Source organism: Mauremys reevesii, linkage group 1, assembly GCF_016161935.1.
Source record: "Mauremys reevesii isolate NIE-2019 linkage group 1, ASM1616193v1, whole genome shotgun sequence".
NCBI classification, from domain to species: domain Eukaryota; kingdom Metazoa; phylum Chordata; order Testudines; family Geoemydidae; genus Mauremys; species Mauremys reevesii.
In genome coordinates, this window is record NC_052623.1 from 146,495,305 (window position 1) to 146,518,872 (window position 23,568).

Below are 23,568 nucleotides of genomic sequence, written 5' to 3' on the forward strand. Positions count from 1 at the left end.
AAGGATGGAGATGGATGGCAGGAGAGAGATCACTTGATCATTGCCTGTTAGGTTCACTCCCTCAGGGGCACCTGGCATTGGCCACTGTCGGTAGACAGATACTGGGCTAGATGGACCTTTGGTCTGACCCGGTACGGCCTTTCTTATGTTCTTATATTCTTATGTACTAGGATAATAAATATTTTGTACAGCACCTCAATTTATTCCTGAAAAGAATGGCCAGTTTGTAATCACAAGCGATTATTCTACCTTTTTTCTGTCCTAATCCACAGCAACCCAGAGAAAAACATTGATTTAATTTTGATTTTTGCAGAGCAATTCAATTTTTTAAAACAAGATTGGAAAACAATTAAAGAATGAGTAGTTCAGAATTGAAAAACAAGGAATATTGAACTCTTGGATGGAATCACCCATTTATTCCACCCAGTCAGTAGTGGCCTCCTGGGAGGAAAATGCATCAACAGAAAAGACTTGCAACACAGTGATATGGTTGACCCTGTTCACCTTGGTGCAGCATTACAAAATAGATAGGCATTCTTCCTCTAATGATTTATTTGGGAGAATGGTCCTGAAAGCTTCAGAAGATGAAGTTTAAATTTAGATAAGAGAGCAACAAAATCTGTTTAATTGGGCATTTCTTTTCCCTCCCGTGCTCTTAATTTGCACTGCTAGTCACACCCCAGCTGTGAAGATTAATAGACATGCACTTGTCCAAGAAAGAAAACTTTGTCATATCTGATTTTATTTCACTGATGAAAATGTGAACAGTAAGCTCATCCCTCCCCTTTTTGGTTTGATGGAAAATTTAATAGCAGAATCTTCAATTTGGATTATGTGTATTTTTATTCTGGAAAAAAAGTATAAATTTTCATACATCATGGATACGTCCTTTAGCTCACTTCCCTCATCTGCATGATTTTGAAATAGTGCATGTAGTTACGAGTTGATATCATTTCCGTATTTTAACATTTTACATTTTGAAGAAATTCTTGGCTTTGGAAGAGGTTTCTGAAATCATGAGGTAGGAAGTGGAGTCAAGTGGAAATGTTTCCTCATCAACTCTGCAGTCTGCCTCTGTTCCTCTGAGTGCAAGGCAACCCAGCTGTGAGGCTTGCTGGCCATACTCTTATCAGAGAGAGAGAGAGAGAGAGAGAGAATTATCAAGGAAGACAAATTCCTCTCTATCAATTCTGTCCTTACGTAAATTCAGCCTTCTGAGTTCCCATACGTGAGAGTGTAACTTAATTTCCAAATTACATGATGAAAGCACATCTGTCCCAAAATTAATACCTCTTGAGAATATCATAATTGTATATACTGAAAATAATTAGTATCTGTAATTTGCAAGTCATAAATGTCTAATTTTTAGCGAAGTTGTTTGTTTCCATTTAAGATAAATTCCCAATTTAAGATCCAAGGCAACATTCAAATGTACCTCACAGGGGCCAAAATTGTTCTTTCCTTTTTTTCTTAAATGCTGCAAAGAAACATAGTGATTTATGTTGTATTCTATTGTACAGAGAACATCCCAACTTTAAAAATATTCTGAGATTCCTTTAATAAAATACTGTTCATTGGATAGTACCTAATCAGTTTTTTTCCTCACATTGAGGCAACTAATGTCAAATTTCTAATAAAATTAGGAACCACCAAACTACCTAGTCTGATTACCAGCTGTAAGGTATTAAGATGAATTCTAGTTGTGCTTTTTATCCAAGACAATGAAGATTATCAATTGCCACTTCTTATGAAACTTTAGATTCTTTACCTCCATCTGCATGAACAGAGTTGTCGTTAAACACTTCCAATTCATTCACTGCAAACACACACACACTCTCTCTCTCTCTCTCTCTCTCTCTCTCATCTCCCTTAGGGACTCTCAATTTCCAGGGCTTCACTCCCTAAATGGAGCCATCTACCGAGTTCCTTCTCTCCATTTGTTCCTTCTCCATCATAATGGAGCAGTATAAGTGAAGTAAGCTTGAAGTCCAGGAGGTGCTTCATCTGCATGCAAGGACACCCTCTCAAGATCACCAAAGAAAGTTGCACTATTCTTGCACTCAGCCTTTTGACCCTGGCTTTCCTTAGGGCAGTGTTTCTCAAACTTGGGACACTGCTTATTTAGGGAAAGCCCCTGGCAGGCCGGGCCGGTTTGTTTACCTGCCGTGTCCGCAGGTCTGGCCGATTGCGGCTCCCAGTGGCCGCGGTTCACCACTCCAAGCCAATGGGAGCTTCTGGAAGCGGCAGCCAGTACATCCCTCGGCCCACTCCGCTTCCAGCAGCTCCCATTGGCCTGGAGCGGCGAACTGCGACCAGTGGGAGCCGCAATCAGCTGGACCTGCGGATGCAGCAGGTAAACAAACCGACCCAGCCCACCAGGGGCTTTCCCTAAAGAAGCAGTGTCCCAAGTTTGGAAAACACTGCCTTAGGGGAAGGAGATCAAAGTCTGGAGGTTTATTGGGACCTTTGCATCAGAGGCACTCCATCATCAGAACATCCATGGAGACACCTCGGCAAGAGCAGGTCAGTCCTCTTCAGGTCTTGGGACTTGTTATCTGATAAGAATTTGCCAAGGGTAAAACCAAAACTTGCCCCCTTCCACTCTATCTAATCCACTTGTAATGGACTCCCTGAAGCTAGCATTAAGAATCAGGGCAGCTAACTAGATATCCAGGTGTTGCTCAAAATGAAGCCCTGAGCAGCATGTAACGATTCAAGGAGAAGCTTAATAAGATAGTAGCTGAAAACATGGACAAGCCAAAATATTTACTACCAATGAGTGAAGTTCAGGAAAGAATAGAAGCCCCTCATCCAAGGGCAGAAGCTCTTTTCATTCCTACCCACATCAGATGTACTGGAAAAGGGACCCTCATTTTTCTAGGGTAAGACATGGATGTGGAACATGAGAAGGAAGCCAAGATCATGCAATAGTTTAATCTTTCATTCCTGTTCATCTGTATAAGTGCAAGAGAGTTCTCCAGAAATAGACCTGAGGACAGGATATCCCATTCTCAGACACCTGATTCCAGCTGACTTCAGACACATTGGTACAGGAAGGACTGTATCATGATTTCTCTGGAGCTCCAGACTTCTCTTCTACCTCCTTCATCTTCTTCCTCAGTTGTGAAAGCTGATGAAAAACTTCAAACCATCTGGAAAGCATCAAGCACCACCTAGAGTCAGTGGCCATTAGAAACCTGTCTTTCAATAGGAAAGGTCTTCAGAACTTTCTTCCATTTCTTCATAGAAAGAAACAGAGGAGGGGCGGGATTTATGTCGTACCTCAAGAAACTGAACAGACTGATTAAAAAGATGAAATTCAGAATGGATCTTGTTCCCACTAACTCCAGTTTCTCTGGGGGATACCTAATTCTGTTAGATCTAGCAGAATTTTATTGGCATATTCCAATTATTCCCTGATACAGAAATTACTGTCAATGAAACATTACCTTTTGAGTCCCCCAGGATGCTTCCAGGCTACTGTCAGTAGCCTGGCTAAAGAATCATTTATACCTTTTATTAGATTATATGATTATGAGAACATTGCTACTAGAGACGTTACAGGAAGTGGTGTTGCAGATCCTCTCTGTGTTTCAAGCATGGTAACGCAATCCTATCTTCACTACCTGGCAGCTGCCCACAGTATTATAGGGTCTCACAACCCTTCATTTGACTGATGGCATCTAATTCTCTGCATAAAGATGAGCTTTCTATTTGTAAACAAGTTGGCAAGGATAGTCTTTGAAATATCAGCTCTTGGAGGCTGTCAAACATATTGCATCTTCCATGAGAATGAGATGATTCATGTTCCAGTGTCTTTCATAACCATGATTAACTCCTCCATGCAAACATCACAGGAAATAGCTTTTTTTTTTTTTGTCCAAAACCTTAACACCTGGAGGAAAAAAGCATTGCATGTGTACTACATGTGGTGAAAATCCAGGTTAAAGTCAACTAGTTCAGAAAAACAGCTTGACTTCCTTTCACCTAAATGCTTGTGACTGAAAGTATCTAAATCCTCTTTAGTTAGGTGGATGAAACGCTTATACCATTAAAGCCTATTTAGTCACAGATAACATTTCCAGAAGGAATTGATACCCTCTCATCATAATCAATGGCAGGCTTCTGGGCAGAAGGGGCATCAACCACCAGAGAGGAAGTTTATGAAGTGTTAATGACCGCACTATTGAGTTCTACAGTTTTCACCATAGGCACTGACTTTTTTTTTTTCTTCCCCTGAGGTGTTCCACCTCAAGCCTCTGCCCCCACTCCGCCCCTTCCCCGGTGGCCCCGCCCTCATCCCAACTCTTCCTGGCCTCCCTGTACCCCCTTCCCAGAGGCCCCGCCCTTGCTCTGCCTCTTCCTGCTCCAACCCCTCTCTGGAGCCCTCTGCCCTCCCCCAGCCATCAAACAGCTGATTGTCAGCCCCCACAAACAGATTATCAGTGATGCCTCCAAACAACTGTAGCTGGTGGGTGCTGAGCACGCACTTTTTTTTTTTCCATGGGTGCTCGAGCCCCAGAGCACCCACGGTGTCAGCGCCTATGGTTTTCACCCTGATTCCTCAGCAGAAACATTCTTCGTTGGGGAGGTGATCCAAGTGGTACTCCTAAAATAGAGTAATATTAATGTATGGATAGGAAAGAATAACGCTTCATTCAGTCTTACTTGTCTTTAGCTCATTGTCAACAGAGCAACACTTATTTACACACCGCTAAGGATCTGGCCTTTGGTGTTAATAGACCTCTGTGTTCTTCTCTGAAATATATGGAACCCAAGAGGAAAGCTATTTCCCTTTTGGGGGCATATCATGTCAGCTTCAGAGGAAAGAAACACAAAAGTTCCATTGCATTACAGAGGACAGTAAATCTCCAAAAACAATACAAGCTCGTATACTGTATTTGCCTTGACATCTTGGGCTGAAAGTAATCAGCTTCTGTGGAAGAAATCTGTGAATCAACCATCTGGATGAACTAGCTTATCATGTGTTCATCAGTACACTTACAAGCTGGGACTGAGCCCTCATGTGATGCAGCCTTGAGGCAGGAATATATTTAATGCCTGGTACCCTTAACCTTTCAAAATTCACTTGATTTTCCTTATATTCCTGGATAATTTCCTTCCTTCTTACCTTCATTATTCTATTTTTCCCTATGTTTGATGATTGGCAAACCTAGATTAGAGTTTCCTATATTTATCAATTTCTTTCCTTAGATCCAGCCCCACTTACTGCTGTAGTTGAACACTGGTTGTTTCGTAATTTCTTTTTCTGAAAGCAAAATTGTACCAGTCCTGTGCTGTAGTTAATTATTGTCAGACATTTAATATCTTGTAATATTTAAATATCATTATTATCTTCACAATTTACAGGTTTGGAAGAACTTTTTCTTATCAGGAAGTAATAGGAGGGTCCTTCCACCCTGTTTCAGTTTTGTCAGCTTTAGCTGTCTCCAGCACTACAAAGTGAGAAAACCCTACCCATCAGAAAGTTCAAGAGACCTGAGGTGTTGGATAGGAGAAACAGAGAGAGAAAACAAATTGCCTGTCTTTTGTAGTGAAGTTAGCAATAAATATGGCATGTTAACTTTTATGAGTGATTACTTTTTACCACTGAATTAAAGTGTAATATGTTGCTTAGACAAGATGTACTAGGTAGCGTTTTGTTTTTCTATAGTCTATAAAACTCAGTCACCATTTTCAGGAACAAATATTGCTAAAGACACCAGATTGTAAAATCTCTGCTGCTACTTCAGAGAGTCTTGGGGCCATCCTCTGATATGTAATTGCTTTTACATCAGTCACAAGAGAGAGACAAGAATGTGCTTTCCTTGAACTTAACAGTTTGGGCAATTTTCTGTAATCCAGTAAATACAAATTGTACCCTGATTATCCATCTACGTCTGTCAAGGAAATTTTAATGGATGAATGAATGAGTCAAATGTATGCATGGAAATATACAAATGTGCAAAATATGGGTCTAATTACAAGGCTGCTGAATTTACACAAGGTCAGGTAAACAAGGCACCAGTGTAATGATTATTAATTGTTAATAATGCCTTTGGGAAAACATTTTCATGTCTCTTCTGTACACCTAACAGTTTTGCCTTTTCAGTCATATGAAACAGCCAAATTGATCAGTTAATACACCGCTACCTCGATATAATGCCACCCAATATAACACAAATTTGGATATAACACAGTAAAGCAGTGCTCCAGGGGATCCACTCCAGTGGATCAAAGCAAGTTCAATATAACACGGTTTCACCTATAACGCGGTAAGATTTTTTGGCTCCCAAGGACAGCATTATATCGAGGTAGAGGTGTAGTGAGAGCAAAAAGGCATTCATTTCTCCCTTCTTTCTACCTCACCTCTGTAACTGCTTACAACTTCTTTCAGAGTAGTACGCAAGATGAAAGGTAGATTTTCAGGACCACGTTGAAAATGAAAAGTACATTTTAGATATTTTGAATTAGAATTCTGAAGTAAAGTTTTCGTGAATAAATTAATGTAGTTTGTACTGAAACACACAGTAGTGAACTAGCCACTGTCCCTTCTCATAACAAAAGAGTGCTTCTTTTTATTTTCTTTCCCAAGATAGCTAGGGCCATCAAAAACACAAACTGGATTCTAATAAAGACAAATTGAAGCCTCCCTTTTTATATGCTTACTATTTATGGTAAATTTGGCTCCAATGCTGTTTTATAGAATACTCTAATTTTGGTCGAAGAGCTGTACCAACAAATGATTTATTTAAGATTCTTCGAACTGCTGCAATAACTGTTTCCCAGGAGCCTTGTGTGACTTATTCAGTAGACTGCTGTATCATTACAGACTCTGCATAATTAATTCTCCTTTTCCACTATGCACAACACTAGAATCATAAAAGGCCACATTTACTCTGTAAAATGGAAGTATACTCAGTTGTGAATCCAGGTAATCTTGTTTGGATTAGATCCTGGGAAAATATTTGTGTTTAAAAAAAACAAAAAACTTCTGGTTATTAATCAGTTTGGTCCAATAAATGCAGGCTGGGAAACTGAGTAATTGTGAGCACAGGAATTTTTGTACCAGTAGTGGAGTAGTGGCCTCTCTAGTCCAGTATTCTGTCTCTGACACTGGGTGATACCAAGTGCTTTAAAGAAAGTTCAAGAAACTCCACAATGAGAAACTTTGGAATAAGCTGTCCACAGGGAAGTATCTTCCTAATGTAGTTTAATTGTGAACATTCTCACCCATATGAATGTATAAACCTTTTGTGAATTGTGCTGTTTTCAGTGATACCTTATGGCAAGGAGTTCCACAGGTTATTTTACACACTGTTTTAAGTATTTCCTTTAATAGTTTTAAATTTTTGTTGCCTTTCCATTTCACTGGCATTACTTTTTGAAATTGTGAAAAAAGGGTAAATAAAGTGCCTGATTTTCCTTCTCCATCCTAATCATTGTCTTATATCCATCATGTTGTTTCTTTCTTAAACCTAACTGTCCTAGTCTTTTCAGTCTGTTCTTACACGGAAGCTTTTTCATGCCTATAAATCATTTTCATTGCCTGTCTCTCATACCTTTTCTATTTCTACTATTTCTTGTTTGAGATGGGGCATCTCAGAATTGAGCACTGTTTTCAAGATGACAATGTAATATCAATGTACATAATGACATACCTTGTAGACCCAATTGTTAAACTATTACCAGTTGCTAAACTGCTTTTGCTGTTAAGACAGGGCTAAGGCTGGAGGTAACACATCCAGAACTACCCCTTGCACCTAGAACAGGGTGTCCATTACCCTAAAGTATTCCCCGGAGTTTGTTCAACATTACCAATGATAGTATTTAAGTAACCTTATGACAAACTGTTTCATTGTTTAGTTTAATCTTACTATTAAAAAAGTTTTTTCCCATCTAGATAGTATAAACTTGCCCTTCTTTGGTTAAATTCTTTATTTAAAGTAATATGCCAGTGGTCAATCTCAAATCAGTTTACCCTATTATGATTTTGTTCAAGTATTTGTAGAGTGCTACGATATCCACACTGGACCTAATTTGGTTAAACTCTAGAAATGTTTGTCTTCAGATTTCATATCTTTCTATTCTCTTACCTTTGCTATTCTTTAGCTTCTCTTTTATCACTAAAAGCAGCAAAGAGTCCCGTGGCACCTTTATAGACTAACAGACATATTGGAGCATGAGCTTTTGTGGGTGAATACACACTTCGTCGGATGCATGCGCACGAAAGCTCATGCTCCAATACGTCTGTTAGTCTATAAGGTGCCACAGGACACTCTGCTGCTTTTACAGATCCAAACTAACATGGCTACCCCTCTGATACTCTTTTATCACTGTGATGTTTATATTTATAGTGATGTGCCCAGAGTTGTACACAGTAACTAAGGCCTCATAGATGTTATGAGGAGAGAAATGATTACCTTTAGTCCTTTATGCAATTTTTTCTAGTCCTTCCCTCTTGTTCACTTTTCCTTTTTGATTAGCGTATTATTTTAGCATAATTTTTACCTTTCTGCTTCAATCTCTCACTGTGAGCTCACGTTTATCATCCTTTTTTTCCTGTATTGATGTTATCCAATCTTTCCTTTTTAAATATTCATCTATTTCTTTAATATTGCATTTTTCTATATTAAATTTCCATATTAATTTTTTCCCTGTCCTCTATGGTACCAGCAACCCCTCCTCCCCAATTTATATGTAGCCAGGTAAACAATTTATAATATCGATTAAAAAAAAAAAAAGAGAGGGGGGAGAGAGAATTTAGAAAGCATATATAATCTGGCAGTCCTAGCAGAAGCTAAACTTTTCCATTTCCCCATAGTGAGGAACTCTCAAATTTGAAATGAACCTTTGTGTTTAGTTGTTTGGGTTTTCTCTTACTTCAGTGTTTTTAAGATAAGTTTGAACTCTTACCACTAAAGGGAGTATATTTAGGTCAGACTGACCTCCATTTGGGATCACAGACTTTTTTCCTTCCAGACTTGTCTGTCTGTCTGACTCTCTCTCTCTCTGTCTTTATATATTTTTCTAAAGGGATGAAACTAAGGTTGCTGGGTGGAACCACTTAAATAATGTACAGAAGTAACCATTATTAATGTTCAGATATACTTTACTTCACTTGGTAATTCAAACGTATCATTTTTTTTAAACTGTCTTAAGAGTGTCATGCTACAAACAATGTTTGTATAATAGTTACCACCTCAAAACAAATGAAAATTTGACTGCATGATTTGACTTGGCCTAGAAATAGTCACTGTTGAGATTTTCGCTTTTCTAGCCATTTGGATTAAATAAAAATACGTGGTCTGTTATAGTACTGATTTTTCTTCCCTACAACTTTTATGCATATTGATAAGTTCAACCTATTTTGCAAACAGTTACTAATGCTATAATGCATTTTCCCATATCTCCCATCTCAAATTTTACGGTTATTGATTGAAGATTCAATTGAGAAATGTGTTTAGAACCCTGCTTTCTGTGGTAATCATAGAAGTCAGTGGGAAGACAAGAAAATTGTATTGAAAGAAATTGTGTGCATGTGTGTTTTGTGTTTCAGCATAGATTATTTCTGCCAAAATAATAGCTGTCATTTTGTTCTTGTTATATTAGTGGCCTGTAGCTCACTACTACCCCTTTTGCCTTGGTTTTGCTTTTGTCCATTTGTAGTAGAAAGAATGGTGTGAAGTGCCATAATTTGCAGAATTATTATGCTAATAAAATCAATATTTTGTTATCTATTTAAATTAAGAAGTCCAAGATGGTGACCCCACTCCACCTTCATATCAAAGCTTGCAGACCTTAACATTTGGTGACTTTGAAACTTGAGTTCTGCTTAGTATTTTGTGTCATGCCCATCATGGGAGGAAAAAGATGGAAAATGTATACGCTGAGCCTATAGGACTTCCTGCAGTGCTTATTAATCCTTTATGGATCATTTGAAATGTTTCTAGTTTATTTAAGCTTTGCTGCTTGTATCAGATTGTTCCTGCAAAAAAAAGAAAAAAATGATCATGCTTTGAATTTTTAAAAATGTGATCTCACTTTCAAGCAAAAGCACTTTTATGCTCCATTAGAGTTGAATTTGCCAAACTCTTACATCGCATTAACACAAGCTTTACTGGATAGATAAATGTGTTGTTCAAAGACTGACTTGAACTTTACCAAACTGCATATTAAGATTGTGTCTTTTAATAATTTTATATCTTGAATGTTTTCTCCGTGTAAACAGAAAAGAGAAACAAAAATATGCTATGTAGTTCTTATTAAAAGAATAGTTTTAAACTTTGCTTACGAGAGGTGCTAGTATGAATTATGAAGCTTAAGTTTAATTGAAGATTGCAGTAAAATATTTAGGCTAATGTATCAGTGTTTTTTCACTGAAGGCATACTACAGAGAAGTATTTACTATTTACTAGAATTTTTTAATATTTTGTTAGTGTTTTTACAGTAGGTGATGTGTTCATTCCATAGATGAATTATGAGTTCCCTCATCTTAGGAGTTGTGGTTAAAAGATTCATTGTCAGGAGCTGAAAAAAAATTCTAGTAATTCATCTGGATAGCAAGTTAAAGACCAGATCCTGCAATGGGATCCAGTAGCATGGACTGGAGCACTTGTATGGACTCCCATTGAGTTCAATGGACTCCATACAGGCTTGGGCTAGCAGATCCGGCTGCAGGATCAATCTGGAGGTGACCGTATATCTGGATAAAATATTTTCATGTAATGGATATTGGGTTCTTTTCTTTCCTCCTTTGCTTTTGTTTTGCTAGTACTCCTAACACTTTTTTTTTCTCTTCTCTTTTGGTATTTGTTTTTTATACTTTTGCAATGGGGTAGTCTTGGTTTTTAATTCATGAAAAGCCTATCTCAAGTGAAAAGTCATACTAAGTGTTAAATCTTTATGGTTGTATTTCTCTAACTCCTATAATTTTGTATGTGGCTTGTAACATGTTAAATAGATTATTTTAAAAATAGTATCAACATGAAGTAAAACACTTTGTTTTTATATGTATATTCTTTTGCATGTCACTTATTGCTAGAGTAACGGAGCACCTCACTAACACTAACTAATTTATCCTTAGAACACCCCTATGGTAATGGGAAATATTATCTCCATTTTACAGATGGGGAAAATTGAGACAGTGATTTTTCCGAAGAAGTCTGTGACAGAGACTGAATCCCTGAATCCCAAACTCAATGCCTTACCCAGTAGACCCTCTTTCCTTTTAAATTATCTGGAGGTTTTTTTGTTTTTGTTTTTTTAAATCAAGCTTTCAGAACACTTCATAAGAATGGAAAGAGTCAAAAATATTTTTTACAAATGGAAAAAAGTTGAAAATGATACATAGGAAAATAGAGAAACCTCAATCAGTGAAAGGAGTGAAGAAAGTACACCACTTGTATTAAAGAAGTGCCACCACTTATTCTAACTTTTCTCAAATTTCCAGTTCATATCAGTAATGGAATCTTGACAATAGTTGGGAGTATCATATGGGTTCTCCTGAGAACTTTTACTGAGCAATCCATGAAATAAAGTTTTGTGCAGATTTCATCTCTTTTTCCTCATCCTATTTGTCTTTGGTGCTTTCTATAGAACAATTCTGTTCACAACAGTTGTTAAACTCTCGTAATTGAAATTGTTTGTTGCCAAACTGGGCTAAAGCTATGTTTTCAAAAAACATGCAATAGCCATGGTATAGTTGCCAAACTGGGCTAATGCATTTTTCAGGTACTCTTTATTCAAGCTTTATTTGCACAGTATAAACAAAATAAAATCTTATCTTCTTACAGAACAGACAAGCTCTAGTTTAAGATAGAAATAACTTGCCTCTGTGTTTCAAGAAGATGATTTAATCTGACAACCAATACCATTTTGTCCTATGCTTTGAAAAAGATAGTAGATATTTGGAGATCAAGGAATGATAGTGGATGGCTTTGCTTCAGTCCATTTGAAAACGCTATTCAAACCCTGCCTGTTGCATGATTTGGCTTCATCCATACAGGCTGATGCAAACCATATTTACCTATCGTTAAACTAAGTTGTTTTGGCTGTGAATATGTGGCCTTTGTATTCTGAAGCACAGAGCACTCAGTAGCCAGTTGATTGGGGCTCAACTGAACCTTGCAGCTGTTTCTGCCACACTGACAGTGTCTTGTACATTACTTTTTACAAAATGCTAAGGGCCTTACTGCTGTTTAGGGCCCAGAAACCTGCCCCTAGTAACTTTTTTCCACACACTTCAGGGCAACCTTTATTAAGCTTTACACATAACTAGAGATGATGGCATCTGTAATATAAGGTTGCCTGACACTTTCCATTGCAAGACCCTGTTTTCAGTTAATTTTTCCAAAATTTAACCTTTGACTGACATTTTTTATAGTAGGTGTCTGCCTCAAGCTGATTATTTTTTTTTTTTATTTTTTTTTTTTATGTTTCAGCAAAAATGGTTCAGCAATTTCCAAAAATGAGATTGGGGGAAGTGTTTTGTCCGTGTGTGGTTTTTTTATTTAAATTTTTTAAGCTGTTTCACTGACGTGCCAGTGCCTTCATACTTTGGAGCAGAAACTCAAAATTTGACAGAGGTCACCTGCGTGTCTGGGATGTGCCTTTTGTCATCCCTGTGAAAATTTACTCAGATTTTGCCAATTTATAAGCCTCTGAAAAATTTCAGTTTGTACATGGTCATGCAAGAGACTTGTAGAGTTTGGCAGCTAAATTTTCTGAAGATTCTGCCTGTGCCAAGGGTGGTCCATCTGGTCCATACTCACCCAGCTCCGGTCAGCAAAACCTAACTGTGCTTGCATAATTCCTCACTTAATGATTGAATGTAATTCATCATCGGGCTCCAGAACTTCTGCTGCAATGATTGCTGTTCCAGATGCTATGGGTTGCTATAGTGCTGGGTACCAGAACTGAAAGTGGGTAACTGGTCTCTCCAGTATTCTCAATGCTCCCCATGCTGATTCCTGGGCAGCATGGAGGAGGAAGAGAGAGCCACCTGACTCAAATGTAGGGTGGAGAGGAACCCCAGAAGCCTCCAGGATGGGGACTGGGGAAGAGTAGACGGAATCAGAAGATAGGGGGCCTAAGAGCCAGGTGTGGGGAGGACAGGGGGTATGGGGGATGAAGGGAACATGGGAAGGAGCTGGGGAGTGATAGGAGATGGAGGGGGATATCAGAGGTCTGGGTGAGGTAGGGAGGATATGTGCAAGAGGACAGGGACAGAGAAGGGTCTGTAAGCATTAGAGAACCACTGCACTGCAGAACCTGGAATTGCAAAATATCTCCACCACTTCTATTGGAATGTCCACATAGAAGATGACAGCTTTCTACTGTTACTAGCTCAAGTGGTAGAGGATTGTGCTGTGGATCTGTTGATTTATGTGGGTGAGGCCGAATGTTTCCCCATAATGAAACTTTTTTGTTTTTTCAGTAGTTAAGATTTTTGTGTTTAATTCAAGACAGTACATTTAAAAAGTGTTAAAATGTTTAGTATACAAAGTCAAATGTTCAAAATGTAGGAAATACACAAGGGGAAACCTTAATTCTGGTATGTGCATTATGATGTACTCTTTGATTACAAAATCAGATACTATTTTTTTTCCACAGTTACCCCATCATTTAGTGAATGAATAAGTTGTTCAGTATTTATTTTTATCCTTATCCTTGTAACAAGTTGACTAAGGTAATATCTTTTATTGTGACCACCATCTGTTGGTGAAAGATACCACACTGCAAAGAATATTTTATCCTTATTCAATGTGTAAGTCTTTGTATTATTTATTATGTACCATCCAAATTATGAACTGAATGTAGAATTATTAATTTCCTCATATATTCTTATGCTGCTGTCATCTTAAATTCATTAACATTTCTAAAGAACTATCTTTGTAACACACCTCCTGTGTGACGAGATGGTAGTGGTATCCCTACTTTACACATGAGAAACTGAAATGCAGAGAGATTAAGTTTAAAATCACCAGGAATGTGTACTAATTTTGAGGGCCTGCTATTTCAGAATACTTAATATTTTATAGTATTTTATATACTCAGAGCAGAGATCCCACTGACCTCCATTGCAGATGGTACTGTTTAGCACGTCTACAAATCTGATCCTGAATGACTCCAGAAAATAAGGGAGACACAGTGGCCTCTTGTGAAAATTCTGATGCAAGTGACTTGGCCAGCATCATGTAAGAACTCTGTCAGAAGTGATGGTAGAATCGGGTTCTTCAGGGTGGCATTCCATTGCCTTAACCATGAGACCATCCTTTCTCTTTCTGAGTTTTCCTGCCTCGTTTACTACGCACCTTCCAATTTCAGCAATAAATGAGATAGTGTCTTACAGATAGGCAACAACCTTGTTAACTACACAAACCTGATTAATTCCCACAGTCCAGCCTGTGCACTGAATGAGGCGAGGATCTTGTGGGGAAAATATTTATGGCCTAGGTAGCGATCAGATCCATGCTAAAAGAAAATCACAGAGCGATGTGATAAATTACAGTTATCACATACTTTTGGCAACCTCACCAGCATTCTGTCCACAAATTTAGCTCCTGTGGGATTTATCACATTCCAAACTCTAAACAGTTTTGAGCATGTGCCAGTTTTTTACATCCACCAGAAAAGGTTTGCCTTATATGAGTAATATGGTCACCGCAAAACACTTGCGCTAAAATGTTTACCACTATGCTCTACATGGCTTCTTAACAGGTCCATAGCCTCCATTTCCCTCACCCACAGATCAGTTGGGGTTGGGAGATATGGAAATCCTTAGACCTTCATGTTCCTTTTTTAAACCACCCAGCATCAGCTACCTGTCAGAGCAAAGGATTAAGCTGAGGCTCTCTAGCCTTTCTATTATCCCACCCAGACTGAGGCTTTCTAGCCCTTCTATTATCCCACCCAGTGGGCCTAGCCCCATAACCACCTCTTCTCTCAAAATGGGGAGAAGTTAGCAGTTTGAAGGCATAAACCTCCTCACATATTTATCACTTAAACTGAATTTTTGGCAGCTGATTGTCCTTTCCCTTTGTTCCATCCTACTTACCACTGCAACTCTTGAGCTGCCCAATCTCACTGTCTGTGTTATGCTTTATGCATTATGCTTTTCATCTCCTTCTGTTCTGTCTTTCCCTCTTTCTTGCTTCTTTATCTTCAGTTTCGCCCTCCCATTAGTCATTCCTCTTTCTTCCTCATCTTGGCTTCCTCCCAAAAAAGCCCAAAGTTTTTGTAATATAAGTAAACTGATTTAAAAAAAAAAAAAGACATATAACTAACACAATGAGCACTTGTCATGATCTTGATCACTTTGCTTATAGTTGTCCCTTTTCCCCATCTTCATCTGTTTTGTCATTTTAGATCATAATATCTTTGAGGCTGGGACTGTGTCTTCCTCTATGTATGTACGTTGCCTTACACAGTGGACCCCAGACTCCTACTGGGGACTTTGGGCATTACTGCAATATAAAAGAATTCTGTTTATGTATATGACATTGTAAACTGTCACATGCGGGGGTGGGAAACGCACACAAAAAACCCAAGCAGCTGGATCCAATTAAGCAATGCTCTCCAAGCCTGCTGGTAGTGGGAAGGTTCTGGGGTCTATATAAGCCAGACCCAGCTCATTCCATAGAGAAAGAGAGAGACAACACCCATGAAAACTGGAAGCTGAAGGAATGCCAAGGGTATGAAGAGTTCCAGAAACGACCAGTAGAAAAGACTTTCACTTGGGGAAAAGGTGCTGAGTTGGGGGAGAGTTGGGCATGGGCTGGGGCCTGCTTCTTTAGGAACTGTGGATTTGCCTGAGATGTCATCCTGGACCACCAGGAAATGGAGACATTTGGAGCTGTCGGATTTGGGACTTAGAGGGTCAATGTCACCTTAGTGATTGTCTGCTAAACAACCTAGGGCTAGTCAAAATTCACCGGTTCATAATGTCTATAAATATATATGTATTTGTAAGTTGTTTCCATGCCAAGAGTATACGCATTGCTCTGAACTATATGTAGCAGATAAGTGCAATGTTTAATATTCATATATTGATGATCTGGAAAGGTGGGGGAGCAGTGAAGTAACAATGTGTAGATGCAGCAAGGTTATTTAACTTAGCAAAATCCAATGAAGACTATGCTGCACTTCAGAGGGTGAAGTTAGGTGTTTGGGGAACCTCATTGACAGATGAAGTTCAGTGTTGATAAATGCAGACTCGTACGTACTGGAAGGAAGAGAATGAACTATTTGTACATCTTACAGGGTTCTGAGTTAACTATCAACTCAGGAAAGGGAGTTGGGCATCATTATGGACAGTTCGTTACGATGTCTGTTCAATATTCAGTCACAGCCAAAAGAGCAAGCAAGAAGTTAGGATGCATAAGGAGAATAATATGGAAAATATTATTGCTATTATATAAATCAATGGTGCATTCTCGTCTGGAATACTGGATGGGAGTACCGATCATCCTGTTTCAGAAAGAATATTGCAGAATGCGAGAGAATTCAGAAAAGGGCAATGAGAATGACTAGGGCCATGGAAAAGCTCATATAGCAAGAGATTTTTAAAGGTTGGGAATTGTTTATATTTGAAAGTGTATAGGGACCTGATAAAAGTATATGTAAAAAATAAATTACATAGAGAGAGAGAGTAGGCGCTTCTATTCTTTGTCTCACAACACAAGAACAAGAGGACTTTCAGTGAAAGTGAAATGTAGCAAATTCAGAGCTGATAAAACTTGTAATTAGGCGCTAGCTCTCATTTCCACAATATGCCACTGAGACCAAGAATTTATCAACATTTTAAAAGGGTTTGGACAAACAACGTCCAGAATTATAATAGTTAATGCTAACAAAAATGTTGGAAGGGCTATAAAATCTCATGCTTCAGGGATTAAGAAATTTGTGTGTGGCAAGCCAGGTGTAAATCTATAATACACTATCTTGCCACTCACTAAAGGTCATGTGGACCCTCTACCAGGCACTAAAAGTTCCATAGTGTGCTCAGCACAGAACTTTTACTGCATGTTGGCTGGGTCCTCATGACCAGTTAGGGAGTGGCAAGCTGGTTCACTGCAGTTTCACACCTTGGCCTGCCATGAATTAGGTCTCTGTTTAGGCAAACTCTAACAGAGATTAGGATAAAACCTTTATCAGGGACGGATTATCCCACCTCCCCTTAGTGCAGGTTTTCTTAGCTCTTCCTCTGAAACATCTGATGCCTATGACTGTCAGATACAAGATATTGGACTAAGGGGACCCAGAGACCTGCGTCTGATCTAGTATGACAATTTTTTATATTCCTTACGAGTGCTACAATAAAATAAGAGTTGAAAATTTTTGGAGAAATAGAAACAAAAATGTTGCGGTATGTTACCAGATACAAATATCCTAGTGTACCTTATTTTGATTATTCTGAGCTGTAGCTAGGGTACTTTGTGTAGTTTTGTGGAAGATAACTTTCAAACATTATTTCAGCTTCAAATCCTTTCATGTCCTCAGCTCGTTGGACTCAGCCTTAAGACCTGCCTCAGAGCCGTGCTCAGACTCAGCATCGAGCTTTTCCAGTGGCTCATGACTTCCAGCACTGATCCTTTTCCCTGGTGCCAAAGAAAAAGCACTGCATGCACCAAGAAAAGAGACCGTCTGTGGTGCCAAAGGCAAAAGAAGACCAGGACAGACACAGACCCGTATCTGGCCCTTCTTCATCCCTGGCACCTCATCAGGTGCTTGCAACTCCAGTGCTGCTGCAAGCTCCTCTAACACCTGCACAGGAGCCGCCTCCTCAGGGCAGACAGCATATCAGCCAGTTTGCAGTGCTGTCAACCCCTGAGGCTTTTGAGGTGGCCAGGGACCGTCTCTTCCTACTGGTGTAACTGGAGGTTAAAGATTTGGTGCCGCCAAGTGGCAGGGAGATATTACCAGGATCTTGCCCAGTACTGAGGCTGCTGTCTAGGGGTAAACCCCTCTTGACAGACTTAAGATCTCCACCTTGATGACCTTCTCCAGTACCAAGAGGCACGTCATTGCCCTGGTCTCTGCACCGCAGCTCGTCGGACTCAGAGGTGGGATTTTATTCCCCTCGTCAGCATGGCTGACCTCACTGCTCCCCGGGCCGCTCCTATGCCACCATGGCCCCAAGTTCAGCAGTGCCTCCAAACGTTTGGCCAACGGGTCCTTGGGGACTGTCAGCTATGCAGTGGCCCTTTTGGAATCTTTGGGGGTTCCCCCGCCGTAGGACACCCCCTCAAGATGCTCATATTCCATTGTCTTGGAGGCTAGGGCACCCCCCGTCCTGTGCTGAGAGATTCCAGATCTGGACTCTGGTACTGAGCAGGGCACCGAATGTCAGGAGCAAGCCCTGCAGGCTCCTTCAGATGCTGGGGAACCAATGGAAGCTTCTCAGACCATTTTAGCCTCCTCCATCCTCCTCTCCAGGCGAGGCAATAGTAATGCTGGGGTCTCCCTGCCACAAGACAACCACAAGGCATACCAGGACTTGTTAAAGCAGGTAACCTCGGAAGTGTTCAAGGAAGCACTCTAGAGTGACCCTACCACTGAATGAATCCATTATGGATCCGATCAAAGCCTTGTGGCAAACCCCTGCCTCCCTCCCTCCGACAGCAAAGCACATAGAGCACGAGTATTTTGTACCAGCCAAAGGGTATGAATTCTGCATTGCTCATTCCATCAGCCTTGAGGCATCCTATCTCCCAGGAGCACAGAACCAGCTTGCAGATCACCTCAGCAGATTTTTCTCCTCACTCTACGTGTGGTTTCTCTGTACAGACATCATGAGGGACATCTTCCAACAGTTGGGGACTCTCCTAATAGACCTGTTTGCCACCCTCAACAGCAGGAAATGTCACTAGCTTTGCTCCCTAAAAGGTCACAACCCATCGTGTCTCAGGGACACATTTCTGTTGCCATGGATAAAACACCTGTATTACGCATTTTCCCCCATCCCACTGATCCACAAGGTTCTGATGGAGATCAAGCAGGACCAAGTGTGGGTCATTCTCAGAGTCCTGGCATGGCCCAGAGAGCATTCATTCACCATCCTCATAACGATGTCTGTGGAGGCACCATTATGGCTTCCACTACACCTGGCCCATGTCTCCTGGGACCATGGTCAGCTCTCTTCATCTGACGGTTTGGAAGCTCCATGGCTAAATCCAGAGGAGCGGGCTTGCTCAGAGCAAGTCCACAAGATCCTACTGGGCACTAGAAAGCAGTTCACCAGGGCTGCTTACGTTGCAAAACGGAAACAGTTCTCCATCTGAACTCCATTGTTTCCCAATGACAAATTCCACCTTTGCAGTCATCTCTGCAGCTCATCTTTGAATACCTCTTAGAGCTGAAACAACAAGTTTAGCCCTCTTGTCAAGGTTCACCTAGTGGCCATCTCTGCATTTTATCCCAAGGTGGACAGCCAATCCATATTTTCACATGAGATGCTGATCCGTTTTCTCAAAGGCCTGGAAAGGATGTACTCCCAGGATAAAGTTCCCATCTTCCCCTGAGACCTGAACCTCATTCTATCAAAGCCTATGGGGTGCCCGTTTGAATCACTAGCAACGTGTTCATTGTTACACTGTTCCTGTAAAGTGGCCTTCCTGGTGGCTATCATTTCAGCAAGAAGAGTTTGAGATCCAGGCCCTCACATTGGAGCCCCCATATACGGTCTTATTCCAGGACAAAGTCCACTTGCGACCACACCTGTCGGTCCTTCCAAAGGTGGTCTCACATTTCCATTGCAATCAAGCAAACTTCCTACCAGTTTTCTACCTTAAGCCACATGCGAATAGAGAAGGACAGTGCCTCCACTCATGTTAGATGGGCTCTGACTTTCTATATACAAAGGACCAAACCATTCCGCAGATTTATGTAGTTGTTCATAGCAATAGTGGGAAGAATGAAGGGTCTCCTCATTGCATAGAGAATCTCATCGTGGATTACTTCTTGTATCTGGGCGTGTTACGAACTCGCGAACCTCTTGCCTCCAGCTAATCTAACGGCTCACTCCACATGGTCTCAAGCCGCCTCTGCTGCTTTCCTAGCGCAAGTCCTGATTCAGGACATCTGCAGAGCAGCAACCTGGTCATCAGTTCACATATTCATAATGCACTATGCAACAGATGAGACACGATGCCAGTTTTGGTCGCGCCATCTCACAGTCAGCCTGTCCTTGATCTCCAAACCCACCTCCTGTACAACTGCTGTGAGTCACCTACATTGGAATGGACACGTGCAAGCACTCGAAGAATAAAAGTTACAGATAGGTTAGTAACCATTTTTCTTCTGTCTGTAACTTTTGTTCTTCAAGATGTGTTGCACATGTCTATTCCAAAACCCACCCATTGTCCCCTCTTTGGGAGGCAGTCAGTAAGAAGAAACAAAGCGAATGGGGTCGGCAGGGCCTTTTATACTGGCACTATGAGCACACAGTACCAAAGGATGCTGGAGCCAACCCAACAGATACCGCTAGGGGAAAAAATTAAAGCTACTGTGCTTGGGGCGCACACACGCTTACATTGGAATGGACATGAGCAACGTATCTTGAAGAACAAAAGTTACAGAAAGGTAAGTAACTGCTTTTTATGCTGGGCTGATCATATGTTGAGGATGGATGACACCAGAATACCAAAGCAGTTGCTGTACAGCAAACTTAAAATGGGTTTCTGCGCCTGAGGCAGCCAGAAGAAATGCTTCAAGGACACACTGAAGCACACCTTGGAGCAGTGCAAAATATTAACAGCTGGGAGCCATCAGCAACAGATCACCCTTGTGAGCAGCAATCAACAATGAGGTTACTTGGTTCGAGGTTAATCACTGAGGCACAGAGGTTGAGTTGTAAACGGGTAGATTTAGTGGGCACAGACTAATCCCTTTCTCAATATTGAACTATATATGTATTCAGTATGGAAAGTACTGCCATTCGTGCATTGGTCTTTTTAGTCAGTTGTACTCAAGTCGTAATACCATTGTCTGTGTCATCTTTGGTCACAACGACAACAGCAACTGAGTGAGCACCAAGTACGTAAAAAATTGAGAGAGCCCCTGACACAAAGGCTTTACAATTGAAGTATATTATGGAGGCACTAGTTGTGGCTAAACAGCTACATTTTTGCACAAAAACCAGGTATTTATGAAAAAATACTGCATATCCTTTCCAAACTAATAACACTTACCTTTGAGTGCAGAATGAATTTTCTGTGGATATACAAGTTGATCCATTGAGTTTATGAGCTAAAATTAATTTTTAAATGGATCCTTTAAGAAAGTATCAGACTTGGGTTTTTTTGGTCTCTAATCATCAGAATAGCAGAATAACACAGTCCTAAAACTTCACAAATAATTAAAATTCTCTGAGATTTTGAGCATAGGCTATGTTTGAAGAATTGCTTTTAGGATTAATGGTAATTTTTTCCTATTTTTTTTTATCATTGAAAATTCTACTTCATCAGAGGCTGACAAATCTTCAGAGAATTCCACAAAGAGCTTCTCTCATTCAGAATGGCTGCCATTTCTTATTGTTCATAACAGAACAGCAACCACAAGTTGCCCTCAGTTAAAAATTCTTAAAATTGCCAGCACTTCCCATTGTTTTCAATAGGATGCAGTGTGGCCAACTCACAATTTTTTAAATGGGATTGGGATGTGAAACCAGGAGTAGTAAAGGGACAGTTTGGAGGGGAGGGGGGAAGAAGAGGTCAAGCTTAGGAGGAATGGGCCCACCAGGAACAGTCTGGGCCCACCAGAGCACACTCCCCTCCAGAGTCTGGAATAGAATCCAAGCTACTGAGTCTCACTATTCCTCTGCTGTCATCAAATATCTGCAGCACTTAGGGTACGTCCATACTTACCGCCGGGTCGACGAGTAGCGTTCGACTTCTCGGAGTTCGAACTATCGCGTCTAATCTAGACGTGATAGTTCGAACTCCGAACGCGCTCCCGTCGACTCCGGAACTCCACCACCGCGAACGGCGGTTGTGGAGTCGACGGGGGAGCCGCGGACTTTGATCCTGCGGCGTCTGGACAGGTAAGAAGTTCGAATTAAGGTAGATCGACTTCAGCTACGCTATTTGCGTAGCTGAAGTCGCGTACCTTAGTTTGACCCCCCTGACCCTAGTGTAGACCAGGCCTTACTGGAAAAGTGTGTCCTATCCTGGTCTTGTGTTGGTCCACATAGAGGATGACAGTCTCCTATTGCTGTCAGTTACTCCAGGAGCTCGGGTGGCAGAAGTCTGTGTGGTGGCTCTAAAGGTTCCAAACCTGTTTGTGACCTATGTGGTATCAGTATGATGTCAAATGATGGGATTTGTTTTATCGGTTTGCTCTTTTAAGAACCTAATAAACTATACAGAGAAAAAAGAACAGGAGTACTTGTGGCACCTTAGAGACTAATAAATTAGTTAGTCTCTAAGATGCCACAAGTACTCCTGTTCTTTTTGTGGATACAGACTAACACGGCTGCTACTCTGAAACCTATACAGAGAAAATCTACCTGACAAAGTGTCACAGTCAAGCACTCAGAAGTTAGACAATGCCAGAATTAAAGCTGTCTGTACAACCTTAATTTCACCCCCTTGTGCAATGTGCATTATGATACAATATTTATGTGATCCCATATGATTTTTTCCATAGGATCCCTGCCTCATTCAATGCACAGGGTAGACCTGCTATCGGGTGAATCAGGCTTGTGTAGTGAGGGAGACTTGTCTGCAGGATTCCTGCTTCATTTGTTGCAGAAGTTGGAAGGTGTGTACTATCTGGAGTACTAGATAGGTGCGTCTGGGCCCACCCAAAACCAAAGGCCTTCCCTATTCAACTAAGGGGAGCAACCACTTGGTCCAGTGAATGAGGGAATTGCAGGAAGGGAAAAGATAATCTCCTGGTTAAGACTGTTGAATGCTGTCCTGGAGATCTGGATTTTATCCCTGCCTCTGGCACAGAGTTCCTATCTGAAGCTAGTCAAATTACTTAAACCAAACTTTTCATTGGTCACAACTTGTGTGTGCTTTATTTTCTGGGTGTCTGACTTGAGACCGTGGGTTCTGATTTGTAGAATTTCTGGGTACTCACAGCTGCAAGTGAAATTAGTAGGAGCTGTTCTTTGAACATATGAAGTGCTATATAATGCTAAGTAGTTTGAAAAAATAAGTTTTAGGCATCTCAGATAGGGCATCCAAAATTAGTGAATGCTTTTTATCTTAACCTCACTGTGCCTCAGTTACCTATCTGTAAAATGGAAGTAATAATACTTCCTTATCTCACTGAGCTGTTGTGAAGATAGTTTGTTTAGGAAAGTAATAATTCTGATTTCAGAGCAGGGTTTGAATTGTATGCAGTGAATAATGCATGAGGCCACACGAACAAAAGGATAAAACAAAATATTGACATAGCTGCTCATTAGTTGTGAACCATTCATCCTGTGCATTAAATGAGGCAGGGTTCTGTAGGTATGTGAAAAAATGTATGTGGTGATGTAATTAAAGACCGTATCATGCAAACTCACAAGGGAGCTGAATTGAGGCACAGACAACCTTAATTCTGTCATTTTCTAAA

The 23,568-nt window shown here is 40.5% G+C and overlaps 1 protein-coding gene and 1 long non-coding RNA gene across 13 annotated transcripts in view; one reads left to right on the forward strand and one right to left on the reverse strand.

Moving 5' to 3' along the window:
• POLA1 (DNA polymerase alpha 1, catalytic subunit) overlaps positions 1–23,568 on the forward strand; it is a 348,901-nt gene that overhangs the window by 204,827 nt on the left and 120,506 nt on the right. Inside the window, exon 35 of one of the 10 annotated variants that reach the window (XM_039494489.1) lies at positions 11,129–11,556. The exons of 8 other annotated variants lie outside the window; for them this stretch is intronic. In XM_039494489.1, the coding sequence (XP_039350423.1) occupies positions 11,129–11,269 (141 nt within the window). In that variant the 3' untranslated portion in view covers positions 11,270–11,556. Of the gene's footprint in view, positions 1–5,370; positions 5,518–11,128; positions 11,557–23,568 lie in introns of those variants that run through there. One more of the 10 variants, XM_039494498.1, reaches the window with a different exon arrangement.
• LOC120374607 lies at positions 845–22,252 on the reverse strand. Of its 3 annotated transcripts, XR_005586171.1 has the most exons (4): positions 22,150–22,252; positions 15,059–15,216; positions 4,491–4,609; positions 845–1,125 (listed from the first exon to the last, which is right to left on the reverse strand). It is a non-coding gene; the product is annotated as an uncharacterized LOC120374607 (long non-coding RNA). The 3 variants fall into 3 exon arrangements; XR_005586173.1 differs by lacking the exons at positions 845–1,125; positions 4,491–4,609 and adding an exon at positions 9,146–9,988; XR_005586172.1 differs by lacking the exons at positions 845–1,125; positions 4,491–4,609 and adding an exon at positions 14,082–14,315.